We start from the raw sequence: 12,500 nt of genomic DNA, 5'->3' as shown, positions 1-12,500 counted from the left end.
AAGCATAAAGATAAATCTAAACATTTGTTGAGATGAATAAACAAATAAAGAGATTAAACAAACAAATACATAGATACAAACAAAATACATAAATACACAAATACATAAATACAAAAATACACAAACAAATACATAAACAAATAAAACTAATTAATAGATAAATACAAATAAAAGAGCAAGAATATTAATCAATTTACGAAGAAATAAGTAGATAAGAACAAATAAATAAATAAATAAATAAAAATAAACACATGTATAATTAGATAAATATTTCATCTCTATATAGGGATGTGCTTAGAGTGAACTACTTAAATGAGAAAGAAAAGGAGTACAAGAAGAAGCTGAGAGAGGAGTGGGAGGGAGTGAAGGATAGAGTAGAACTAGGAGCGGAGGAGGGATGGGGATGGTTCAAGAAGGGAGTCATAAGTTGTGCAAAAATGGTGTGTGGAACAAGGAGGGCGGAAGGAAATAGAAGGAAGGGTAGCGAGTGGTGGGATGAGGAAGCAAAGAAGGGTGTAGAAGAGAAGAAGCGAGCTTTCACGGATTGGTTACAAAATAGGACGAGGGAGTCATATGAGAGGTACAAAGAAAAGAGAAGTAAAGCATAAGATAATGGAAGCAAAGAGGAGAGCAGATGTGAAATGGGGTATGAGTATGACAGAAAATTTTGAAAGTAATGAAAAGATGTTTTGGAAAGAAATTAAAAGAGGAAGAGGAGGCGAATAAAGTAGAGAAGAAAAGGTAAAAGGTGCAGATGGAGAGATGATAATGGAAGAGAAGGCAGTGAGAGGAAGGTGGGTAGAGCATTTTAGAGAGTTGCTCAATGTGAAAGAGGAGAGGGAGGGAGAGGTAGTTGCGGTGGGAAGCACTAGAAATGACAGTGATGAGTGAGGGAGATGGAGGAGAAATAAGGAAATATGAAGTGAAGGCAGTTGATAAGATGGTGAGAGGAGGTTGTTGTTGTTCCCTAGACTGTCTGCCCGAGCAGTCCCGTCTCCCCAAGGAATGCCACGGCCGGAACGGGGTTTTCCCACAAACCCTTTATAGAGTGTACGTTGTGTTGTTTGCGTGCGTGGTTGTGTACAATGCAGTCTTCCATTATGTGTTGAATAGTATGGGGTGAGTGGCTTCTGGTCAGTTGTCCACAATGCAGTCATCCAGTCTCTTCTGGTGGCTTAGAAGAGCTGGGTGGTGGCCGCATCACAGCCTGGCCAGGTGAACTCTGTCCTTTCGTGGGAGAGAGGATTCAGAAGGGTGGATATCAGGGGGTCTGGCATGCAGCAGTGTGTTGTCTTTTAGTGTGTTAATGGACCAGTGAGTGATGCGGTTATGAATATGTTTCCGGAGGCTGGTATTTGGTGGTTGTGGAGGAAGAGAGGAGAGTATTTGTGTGTGATATAGGTATTTGAGTGTTATTTTGACGTTTCTTGGCGTGTGTGAGTGTTTGCTATGAGAGCAGGTAAGGTATGTGGGTTGGATGGATGTCATGCAGAATGTCTGAAAAAAGGAGGTACAGTGATGGTGGACTGGCTGGTGAGGTTATTTAATGTTTGGTTAAGAGAGGGTAGAGTGCCGGAGGACTGGAGGAGTGCCTGTATAGTTCCATTTTACAAGGGAAAAGGGGACAAATGTGAGTGTAGTAGTTTCAGAGGGATCAGTATAAGTGTAGTTGGGAATGTTTATGAGAGGGTCTTGATTGAGAGGATTAGGAGAGGAACAGAGGGAATATTTGGTGAGGAACAGTGAGGGTTTAGGACAGGTAGAGGCTGCGTAGATCAGATTTATGTGGTAAGACATATATGTGAGAAAGCTTTAAGAAAAGGTTAAGGATGTTTTTTGGGCTTTTATGAATTTGGAAAAGGCTTATGGTAGGGTAGACAGGAAGGCGCTGTGGGAGGTATTGCATATATATGGGATAGGAGGAAAGCTGTTAAGAGCAGTCAAAAGTTTTTACGAGAGTAGCAGAGCGTGTGCTAGGACTAGAAATTGAGAGTGAGGGGTTTGAGGTAAAGGTGGGACTTCGTCAGGGATGTGTTATGTCCCCTTGGCTGTTCAATTTAATTCATGGATGGGAAGGTGTGAGATGCAAACGTAAGGGTAATGGGCCAAGGATTGGAGATGGTTAAAGAAAATGGAGAAAGTGGGATATAAGCCAGTTGTTTGCTGACGACACTGCGCTTGTAGCAGGACCAGAGGAGGGATTGAGTAAGTTAGTGACGGAGTTTGGGAAGGTGTGCGAAAGAAGGAAGTTGAAGATAAATGTGGGTAAAAGTAAGGTGATGAGATGTACATGAGGAGAATGTGGCAGCAGATTGGAAGTGAGTATTAAGGGAGAGAGACTGGAGGAAGTGAATAGTTTTAGATACTTGGGTGCGAATGTGGCAGGAAAGGGTGGAGTGGAGGTGGAGGTAGAATGTAGATTGAGAGAAGTAAGTAAATGCCTTGGTGGATTAAAAGTATAATGAGAAATAGACATTTGGGAGTGGATGCTAAGAGGAGATTGTGTGAAGGAGTGATTGTGCCGACAGCACTGCACGGGGCAGAAACATGGAACATAAGAGAGGAAGAGAGAAGGAGTTTGAATGTGTTTGAGATGGGGTCCCTGAGAGGTATGATAGGGGTCACTAGGTTGGATAGAGTGAGAAATGAGGAGGTGAGGAGGAGAACGTGGGTGGAAAGGGAGCTGGGAGATAAGGTTGATGAAAGAGTATTGGGAGGAGTGAACATGAGGGGGCGACCAAGGATGAGGTGGATGGATGGGGGTAAAAGGGGCATTGGGAAAGAGGGGAAGGAAGGGAGAAGACAGAAGATAGGGGTGAATGGAGAATGGTTGTGTATGGATGATACTGTGGTGCATGGAAGGGTGTGGGTGGGAGATGTGGGACGGGGGGGGGGTATGTGTGAATGATATTTTGACGCAGCTCAAAAGGATTTATCTTTGTCATCTCTTTTTCTGCATGAGGGGACGGAGAGGGAGGGGTCACCGATTAAATGAAACGGCCTTGATGTGGATGTGCTGTGTCTTGCTGCATTGCTTCTGACCCAGGGGAGTGGGCAGGATGCAGGGATGACCCGTCATCCATGAGGAGCCAAGAAAAAAGGGAGGGAGGGGGTGAATAGGAGTGGAGTATGGGGGGATGGAATGGGTGGGAGTGGATTTTATGCCTTTGTTTTTTGGCTACCTCCCTTATAAAGGGAAAACAGCCACTTGTGTATGTATGCATATTCAAAACTGAAAGTGATCACTAATAACTGAAATAGAATTGAAAGAATATTTATTTTCATAAATCTTAGTTCAATGTATCAATAACCGACCTGCCTTGCTAAATTTTTGTTCTATGATCACTAATAACTGAAAACCTATTGACTATTCATTTCCCGTAATTTATAATAATTTTCATATTTCTTCGTCCACTGTATCATATACTGTAAATAACAACAGACTTAATTTTTTGGAAAAAAAATGTAGAAGAAATATTGTAGTGGATTTGTAAGAAAATTATCTTTAAATTATAATCGCACAAATATCGACAAATAAAATCTCAAACTAAACACTGATTAAGTTTCTAAGAATAAATAAATAGATAGGTAAATAAATAAATAAATAAATAAATAATCAAGTAAGTATAACTCGGCCAGGTCAAGTTTCTCAAGTTTGTTTTATTATGCCACTTGTTGATAAAAAAAAAAGAAAACATCAAAAGGAAAGTGAATAAAGATCTGAGTCAGAACGATATTGACCTCGTTTTATAAACTTGTAAACCCGATTTAGCCTTGCAAAGTTGTCCCTTTTGAAAGTTATCGAGTTTTCAAATTATCGACATTTTTCCTTCGGACGACGGTTGGCCTCGTGACGTCAAAACGCTGGCTTGATGACGTCACGTCGCGTCGATCCGTGGCCTTTCGAAATGTGTTTCACTGTGATGCCACATTTCATACACACTAATACACGCACATACACATGTCAATGGTGCATATACGAGTACATACGCACATGAACATACATACAATACATCTGATTCATGATAATTACGCTACATTACTAGTAATTCCTCTATTAAGAAATATTAAGTCCCACGCTATCCCAGGCGATATTTTTCAGTTCTTTCAACAAACTCTTTTATCATCAAGCGTTTATCAAACCACAGAACACACGCAGCAAGATTAAATAAGAAATAATGAGGAAGAAAGTGGAGGAGAAAGAGGGGGGAGGAGTAGGAGGAGGGGTAAGAGGAGGGGAAGAGGAGGAGGGGGAGAAGGAAGGGTAAGAGGAGGAGGAGGGGAGGATGGAGAGGGAGAGAAGGAGGAGGGGAGGAAGAAGGAAAAAGGAGGAGGGAGAGAGGAGGAGGAAGAGAAGAAGAAGGAGGAGCAGGAGGAGGAGGAGGAAGAGGAGGAGAGGAAGAAGGAAAAAAAGGAGGAGGGAGAGAGAAGAGGAGGAAGAGAAGAAGAGGAGGAAGAGAAGAAGAAGGAGGAGCAGGAGAAGGAGGAAGAGGAGGAGGAGTAGACTTCATTGTCTTCTTGTGGAGTGGTCGGAGAGGAGGAAGAGGGGGGGAGGGGGGAGGAGGAAGTTGAATGAGTCACGTTGGCACTTGTCTTCCATTTTCTGGAAGACCACTTCTCGTTTTCTTTTCACTCCTTCGCTCGTTCGAACTCCGGGGGAGGGGGAGGGAAAACAAAAAGAAAAATCCTTCATCGATCTCCACGTCCTACTTCGCAGCAGAACAGAAAAACATAAGAATGGAAGAGACCCTAAGGCCTACACTAGGCAGTTCCATGTCCCTTACCACCGGTCATCACCATCCATAAAGTGATCCTCTCTTAAAAGAGAGAGAGAGAGAGAGAGAGAGAGAGAGACTGAGGTTCAGAGGAGAATGGAGAGATCAATGATGGTAATAACACTGAAAAAGAGACAGAAAGAGAGCAAGTTGGTTGAGAGAAAGAGAGCAGACTGGAGTGAGAGATATTAACGTGAAGGTTTTTGTAAAAGAGAGGAAGTGGAATTGGGCAGGTCACGACCGATGAGCGATGGAGCGAGTGAGTTTCTGACTGGACGCCGCGAGACGGGAAGCGTGCGAGAGGGAGACCAGGCAAAAAGTGGAGAGACGAGGCAGAGAAGATTGCACGAGTAACGTGGCAGATGTTGGCGCAGTCGTCGTGGTATGGTATGAAAGAGGCCTTTGTGTAGCAGTGGATGATGGATTCTAGGGCTCCCCTCAACTGTTGCGAGTTCATCTGAGTAGGAACGACTTCGGTTACAATACACACACACACACACACACACACACACACATATATATGTATATATATATATATATACATATACATATATATATATACATATGTATGTATATATATATATATCAATCTTTTTGTCCCACCGTCGGAAAAGAAGATACTAATGTCGAGAGTTCTGTATATTTCGATCACTAACTGTGATCCTCTTCTGCTTGAAAAGGATCACAGTTAAAGATCAAAATATACAGAACTTTCGACATTAGTGTCCTCTTTTCCGACGGTGGAATAAAAAGTTTAATTTACTAATGTGCTACAACATTACTTTACCATATATATATATATATATATATACATACATATATATATATATATATATATATATATATATAAATACATATATATATATATATACATACATATATATATATATATATATATATATAGATATATATATATATATATATATATAAATATATATATATATATTGTAACCGACAAGCTAAACGTCGAACTAAAAGAAGCTAAATCTTTAAGAATGTCAGACACATTGTTGAGGTGTTCTTAGGGAAGTCTAGAATGCTGCCAGCAAAGTGACTCTTCTTCTCGGTGTTCGAATTCGCAGCATCAGAGTCGAAAGCGACCTCAGTGCCTTGCAATTCCCTCACTTAGGCAACTCACACACCGACGCAACCAGTTGCATGAAACCGCTCGCGGGGTGAAACCGTGTAAATGTGTGTGCATGTATACATGTGTGTGTGTGTGTGTGCATGTGTATGTCAGTGTATGGTGTGCTTGTATATGGGGGTACGGGGAGGTGTGTGTATGTGTGTGTGTGTGTGTGTGTGTGTGTGTGTGTGTGTGTGTGCGTGCGCGCGATCGGTTTCATGCAACTGGTTGCGTCGGTGAACGATCTGCCAAAGTGTTTGCGATATAGTGTCGAGGAATTATCATTATTATTATTGTTATTATTATTATTATTATTATTATTATTATTATCATTATTATTATTATTATTATCATCATTATTATTTTATCATTATTATTATTACTATTGTTGTTGTACTTGTACAAATGTAAAGTAAAACTTATTTTATACCGCGGATGTGGAAAATAAATATATATAAAAAATATAGTAAATAAAAAATAGTTCTCAGCGTAGGAGCCATGGCAGGAATTTAGGGGTGGGGGCTCATGGCCAGCTCTTTCAACTTATATAATTTCATGAGGGAACGGAGAGGGGGTAGGGGGTAGGGGGGGTCGTCGAAAAAGTGTAGCGGCCTCGCTATGAATGTGCTGTGCCTTGCTGCATTGCTTCTGACCCAGGGCAGATGGGAGGGTACAGCGATGACCCGTCATCCACGAGGAGCTAAGATGGGAGAGGGGGCGGGAAGGGTCGTGTGTGGGAGAGGCTACCTCCCTTATAAGGGGGAAAAAGCTCTTGGTATATGGATGGATAGATTATTATTATTTTAGCCTTTTTTGGCGTGGGAGCGGGATCTGGGATAAAAATGTTGAGAATTCAACCTTTGGATTAGTCCAATGAAGCCTCTACACATGTAATCCAAGACGGACAGACAATAAGAAGCAATTATACTACATCGCGTGTAAACTTCCCCTCAGACCCTCCTCCGTTCATAATTATTATTTTTTTTTTCCTCCTTCTGCAGATATTCTGGGGAGAGTTAGACTCCCCCCCCCCCAGCCTTGACTATGCGCTACAGTTTTGGTCTCCGTCCTATAGAATGTATATTGATTTCACTAGAATCAGTACAGAGGCGAACGATCAAAAGGGGTTTGGCAATTTACCATACAGAGGGACCTTAACTTGCACGAAGACAGGCTTAAGGACCTCTGGAAGGACGAAGGGTGATGCAGGAGGCAAGGTCATCATATTAAGACAGCAGGTTAGGACTCGTAGTAATGGGTTTAAATTGGACAAATTGAGGTTTAAGAAGGAAATAGGAGGCAAAAACTGGTTTACCTAACAAGGTGGTCAACGAATGGAATAGACTTAGTAACCATGTAGTTAGAGAGCGCTGGAACAATAATTGGTTGTTTTAAGAAAAGATTAAATAGTTTTGTGGATTGGGATGACGGGTGGCAAGGGACATGGAACTGCCTAGTGTAATGGGGGTTGTGGTCTCTTGCAGTCTCCTCCAGTCTTGTGTACTCATGCCTTTTTCTCCTCCCTTTTGCAGACAGGGTTCCTGTACTTCGTGAGTGAGATCGGCAACGGAAGCCACGGTTACATTCCTTACGTCTTCTGCTGACTCCTCCCTGGAAGACACTGGCCGAAGACTGGCGCCAAGGGAGGTGTTTCCTGGTGCCAGGCGACTGCGAGACTTCGAAGGACCTTCACGGAGGACGCTGGTTAAGAAGACTGGCGCCAAGGGAGGGGGTTCTGGCTGTCAGGCGTCTGCAAGACTTCGAAGGACCTTCACGGAGGACGCTGGCTAAGAAGACTGGCGCCAAGGGAGGGGGTTCCGGTTGCCAGGCGTCTGCGAGACTGCGGGGAAGGACGCTGACCAAAAGGCCTGGCGCCAAGACTTCGAGGGAGCGAAGAGCCGGAAACGGGCTCTCAGGGTCACCGAAGTGTTCGTGAAGTGGCGTGAGATGTGACAGTGATGGGAAGTGGGACGGTCACGGAAGTGGGAAGTGAAGTGAAAAGGATGCTGTCGAGTTTTGAATGATCGATCACTGCAGATCCGACACGGGAAAGGCAAGTGTTTTCATATCATGGAAAACAGGGAAAGAAAGTCTACCGTGCTCGCATGTGTTGATATTAGATGATAGAAATAGTCAAAGTGCATGGCTAGAATAAAAATCGAGTGATTTGATAGAAGTGTCTCGTTACTGATATCATCAGGTTTAGAAATTCCAAGTCTTTGTGTTCATTAAGTGTTAGTGGCGGTCTTTGGTAACCATGGTAACGATGATGCCTTGTGCGCGAGGACGATGAAGAAGCCAAGGGGGACTTCGAGGGGCGTGGTGCTCCCCCAGATGTTCGAGACAGGATCTGTGAGGTTCCTTAGACCGGCGACCTATGATGTGGTTTTCCGTGACTTAGGTGACGGGGGATCGCCTCGATGGAAAAGGTCGAGTGCGTTCGAACGAGAAGGAACACGAGATTTTGCGGAGCAATGATGGGCCGTTATGTGAAACAAGACTGCGCGGGACAATGATCGGCCTACAAGCAAGACAAGCCTGCGCGGGACAATGATCAGCCGAGAAGCAACAAAAAGACTGCGCGGAGCAATGATGGGCCGACAAGAAACTCAAGTCTGCGCGGTACAATGATGTCCCACGCGCGTTGTCCGCTGATCTCGACGAGGTAGAATGCTAAAGGGCCAAGATGAAGGTTCACTCGCCGGGGAAAGCCATGAGAATGAGGATGGAGACCCCAAGGGCCAGGCCCGAGAGCGCCAGCGTCGGGAGGACGACCCTCGGTCCTCTCCAGGGTCAAGGAATCCCTCCAGGTCCTCTAAAAGCGCCCTTAAGTGTCTCGAAGTCCTTGAGAAATTCGGCAGGACCCCATGGTTGCAGGACCTCCTTGGGCCCTGGGCATCAGGAGTCTGTTCATATTCAAATCCTGAAACCTTCCAGAGGATCGGTAGAATGCAACGGGAGCTTAGCTCACCGTAGTCACTCTTTGGCTCGAAGGGCGCCTTTAAACTCTCTGGGGTCTTTGGATACTTTAGGATCTTCACGAGGTTCCTTCCTCGGCGATTCGCAGGACGGGAGATCGATAAACGACGACGGTGAGGAATGTGCGGCGGTCGGGACGACGACGGCGTTGTCGGCGGGTGGTCCTATTGACAAGAGCACTTCGTCATGCGGCCAGTACGAGCTCTCCCAGTCTTGTTCGACTTCGACGAGCGAAGTTCGGCATGGGGACCTCAGGGAGGAACCCTTCGGGAAGACGCCACTTCCGGACAATCTCGCCGTGGCGAAAGGGGGAGTGAAGAATGCTCCCGCGAGGGAGGACGGGATCGCTCAAGCGACGGCTTCGGGTCCCCAGACTTCGACGACTTCGGCAAAGAACAACATTCCTCGAAAGTATCGACGGAGTCTCAAGTCCAAAGGGAACTTTAGGCCCTCGACAGCAGTTCGCAAACACGTCAAGAAGATCTCCGAAGAATTTTCTTTGAAGCAGAGTAAGTATGAGAGCGCTCTTCACGAGGCTAACGCTCGCCCTCAAGTTTCGTCCTCAGCCTCGCCCATGGGATCCTTGACTTCGTCGGACCGAGGGAAAGGGGGGAAAACGAAAGACGGGGGGAAATGGGGAGGACCAGAGTCATGTCCTCAGAATCCTAGATCAAAAGTTCCGCGGACCATAGTTTCTAACACATCATGTTCTAAGTGTGAATCCGTGAGTGGTAAAGCTGGTAACTCCCTTGGTAAGACCTCCACCTCGCCTTCCAACACCATCACCACGACTAGTATAACGACGGTCAGTGCTTCCACCAGCCTCTTCACAGTGTCCTCCTCTCGGTCCGGGGGAAGCCCTTCTCCTATTCGAGGGAAAGGGATCTCTCCCAATCCTCCCAGTGGCACTTCACCCAGACGACGCAAGGAGACTTCTTTATCTCCAGCGAAGAAGATGTCTCCGAGCACTTTGACTTATCCTCCGAGTCATCATCACCCACCAGTCTCGCCTAAACCTCGCTTAAAGAGCCTCAACGGAGGACATCCGCGACCTGCGTCGGATTCCCAAGTGGGCCTTGGGACGCCCTCGCCCTGTAGAGGTATTCAGGGGCGTCGCATCTCCAATGGCCAGTCTTCTTTGTTGAAGTCTCCACCCATGACCTTCGAGCAGATCAGGAAAGCCAAAGTTTACGCCGAAAAAGCCATTCGGGTAAGGGAGAATCTTGTTTCCGTTTCTCTCTCCCTTTCTTTGTATATTTCACTAGCATTGTTTTCCTTTAGCGTTTCTGTCTTTTTCTCTCTCTCAAACGATTTCTTTCCTCTGTTCTTTGTATACTTCACTAACATAACAGACAGAGGTGCATGTATGTGGCTTGGATTAAAAGTGGCACTGTTTCCTTTCTAGTCTGTTGTTCTTAAACCGTTTCCCTTCCTTGTTCTTTGTACATTTCACTAACATAACAGAATAAGGTGAATTTATGTGGCTTGAATTAAAACTGGCATTGTTTTCCTTAAGTGTTTCTAGTTTTCTTTGATTGGAAACGGTCTCCTTACAGGAAGGTAAAGTGTTCTCCATGTGGGGTAACTTCCCTGCAGTTCGCCAAGGACTTCGTCAGAGAGGCTGGCTAGAGAAGGTCCTCACGGTTACTCCCTACGTCAATCCACATCCCAATGCTTGCCTTTGCCCCCAGGCCCAACATCAGCAAATGCTGCAACAACAATACCTAGCACAACAACAACAACAACAACAGCAGCAGCAGCAGCAGCAACAACAACAACAGGAATCTCAAAGTACAGGGACCGAAAATGTCAAAACGACCAACGCCAATTCGGTCAGTAGTCCACGGTCGCCTTCTCCCTCGTCCTTACCTTCGTCATCCCCCCGTAATGAAGAAACCACTGCCAAGTCCGCGTCTTCCATGGATAGTGGAGCGCCAGACCAGGAGACCGAAGGCGAAGAGGAAGGAGGGAAGAGAGACGGAGGGCCCAGGGAGGATTGCCGCTGGGATGATTCTTGTAGTCACGGCGCCACTACTGACCCTTTACACCCCCAGGACGAATCCTTACCTTCCTACTCCACCTCCCCATCGCCGCCGCCTCCTTCTGCCGTGTCCTCCCCGCCACCCACACCCTCGACCCCGTCTCCAGCACCTCCGTCAGAAGGGGGGGAGGACCTCGAGGCGATCATCAGCGAATGGACAATGAAACATATGAAGGTCCCAGGTCACCAGCAGGGGAGGACGCCTCCCGAAGGGACGCAGGCCTGCGACACCTGCCCCACGAGTTCCCCCTCTAGCGCCTTCTTCGACGCCTCCTGCATCAACCCTTCGGACATTCGACAAGGTCTTGTTTGTCTCGTCAACGGAAAGAGCACTGCCACGACTACTACCGACGGTGACGACGACGAAGAAGACGAAGAACCTGCGGGTAGAGGACCTTCTTCGGGATTTCCGAGTTCTAAGAATGATAGCGTCGTTATTGAGGACGCGGAAGTGGAGGGAACTGTGCGTATTATACGACGGGATGTGACCAAACAGGCGAACACAGGTGAGGCAGAGTGTGATAGTGTGTGTAACGTGAAAACTTCGAGTGAGTGCGAACAGAACGGACCTGATGAGGGCAAACCATCCGATAACGAGCAGAAAATCACTAACGATCAGGACAATTCCGAGAAGGGTGCGTTGCCAGAAAATGCGTCCGCATTAGACGCGTCTTCTACGACGACGACGACGACGACGACGACAACGACGACGTCCTCTGCCCTGGACGACCCTGACTTCACGGTGAGCGACCTTGACATGCCCTTGGTGGCTCGACTTCTGCGGAACATCGAACCCAAGCTAATTTGGACTTGGACGCGGGACGCCATCTCCTTCAAGCACCTCGCCAAGGACCAATTGGTCAACCGGTTTCCCAACACGCCCTTTACCACTAAAGTAAGTGTAAAATATCGACCCCCCTCTACCACTTTATATGCTTTAGTTTAGCTCAACCTATCTTTTTATTTATTATTTTTTATTTATTGTATATATCTATTTATTCAAGAGGAAGAACGCCTCCCGATCAATAACAGTCTTCTTCAGGCTGGTGTTCTTCAATAACACTCAACCCATGTTAAAAGTACCACCTCTGGGGGGTAGAAATATTATACAAAAGGGGTACATATATAACACCTGAAAATTTTGTATTAATTTTAAGCAGCATGAGTAGGAAGTATATACTTTTCTTTTAATCAAAATATACAAATAAAGCAGTGAAGAGAGAGAGAGAGGGAGACAGAGAGATAGAGAGCAAGAGAGAAAGGGGGAGGGAGAGAGATAGGAGGAGAGTGGGAAGAGGGAGAGAGAGGGAGAGGAAAAGAGAGAGAGACAGAGACAGAAGGGATAAAGAGAAAGAGAGAGACAGATAGATAGATAGATAGGGAGAGAAAGAGAGAGAGAAAGAAATAGAAGGAGAGTAGGGAGAGGGAGAGAGAGAGAGGAAGAGAGAGGGATAGATAGATAGAGAGAGAGAGAGAGAGAGAGAGAGAGAGAGAGAGAGAGAGAGAGAGGGAGAGTAGGGAGAGAGAGAGGAAGAGAGAAGGATAGAAAGCGAGAGAGAGGGAAATGGAGAGAGAGGGA

The 12,500-nt window shown here is 45.8% G+C and overlaps 1 protein-coding gene across 1 annotated transcript in view; it reads left to right on the top strand.

Annotated features, from left to right (window-relative positions):
- LOC143041316 (uncharacterized) overlaps positions 1 to 12,500 on the top strand; it is a 52,890-nt gene that overhangs the window by 5,263 nt on the left and 35,127 nt on the right. The window contains exons 2-3 of the mRNA XM_076213138.1: positions 7,434 to 10,090; positions 10,437 to 11,816. Coding sequence (XP_076069253.1) covers positions 8,588 to 10,090; positions 10,437 to 11,816 — 2,883 coding nt within the window. The 5' untranslated portion in view covers positions 7,434 to 8,587. The remainder of the gene's footprint in view (positions 1 to 7,433; positions 10,091 to 10,436; positions 11,817 to 12,500) is intronic.

Source organism: Oratosquilla oratoria, chromosome 30, assembly GCF_046742065.1.
Source record: "Oratosquilla oratoria isolate Oo_2021 chromosome 30, ASM4674206v1, whole genome shotgun sequence".
In the NCBI taxonomy this organism is placed as follows: Eukaryota; Metazoa; Arthropoda; class Malacostraca; order Stomatopoda; family Squillidae; genus Oratosquilla; species Oratosquilla oratoria.
Note: the sequence above shows the minus strand (reverse complement) of the source record. Positions and strands in the feature narration are given on the sequence as shown.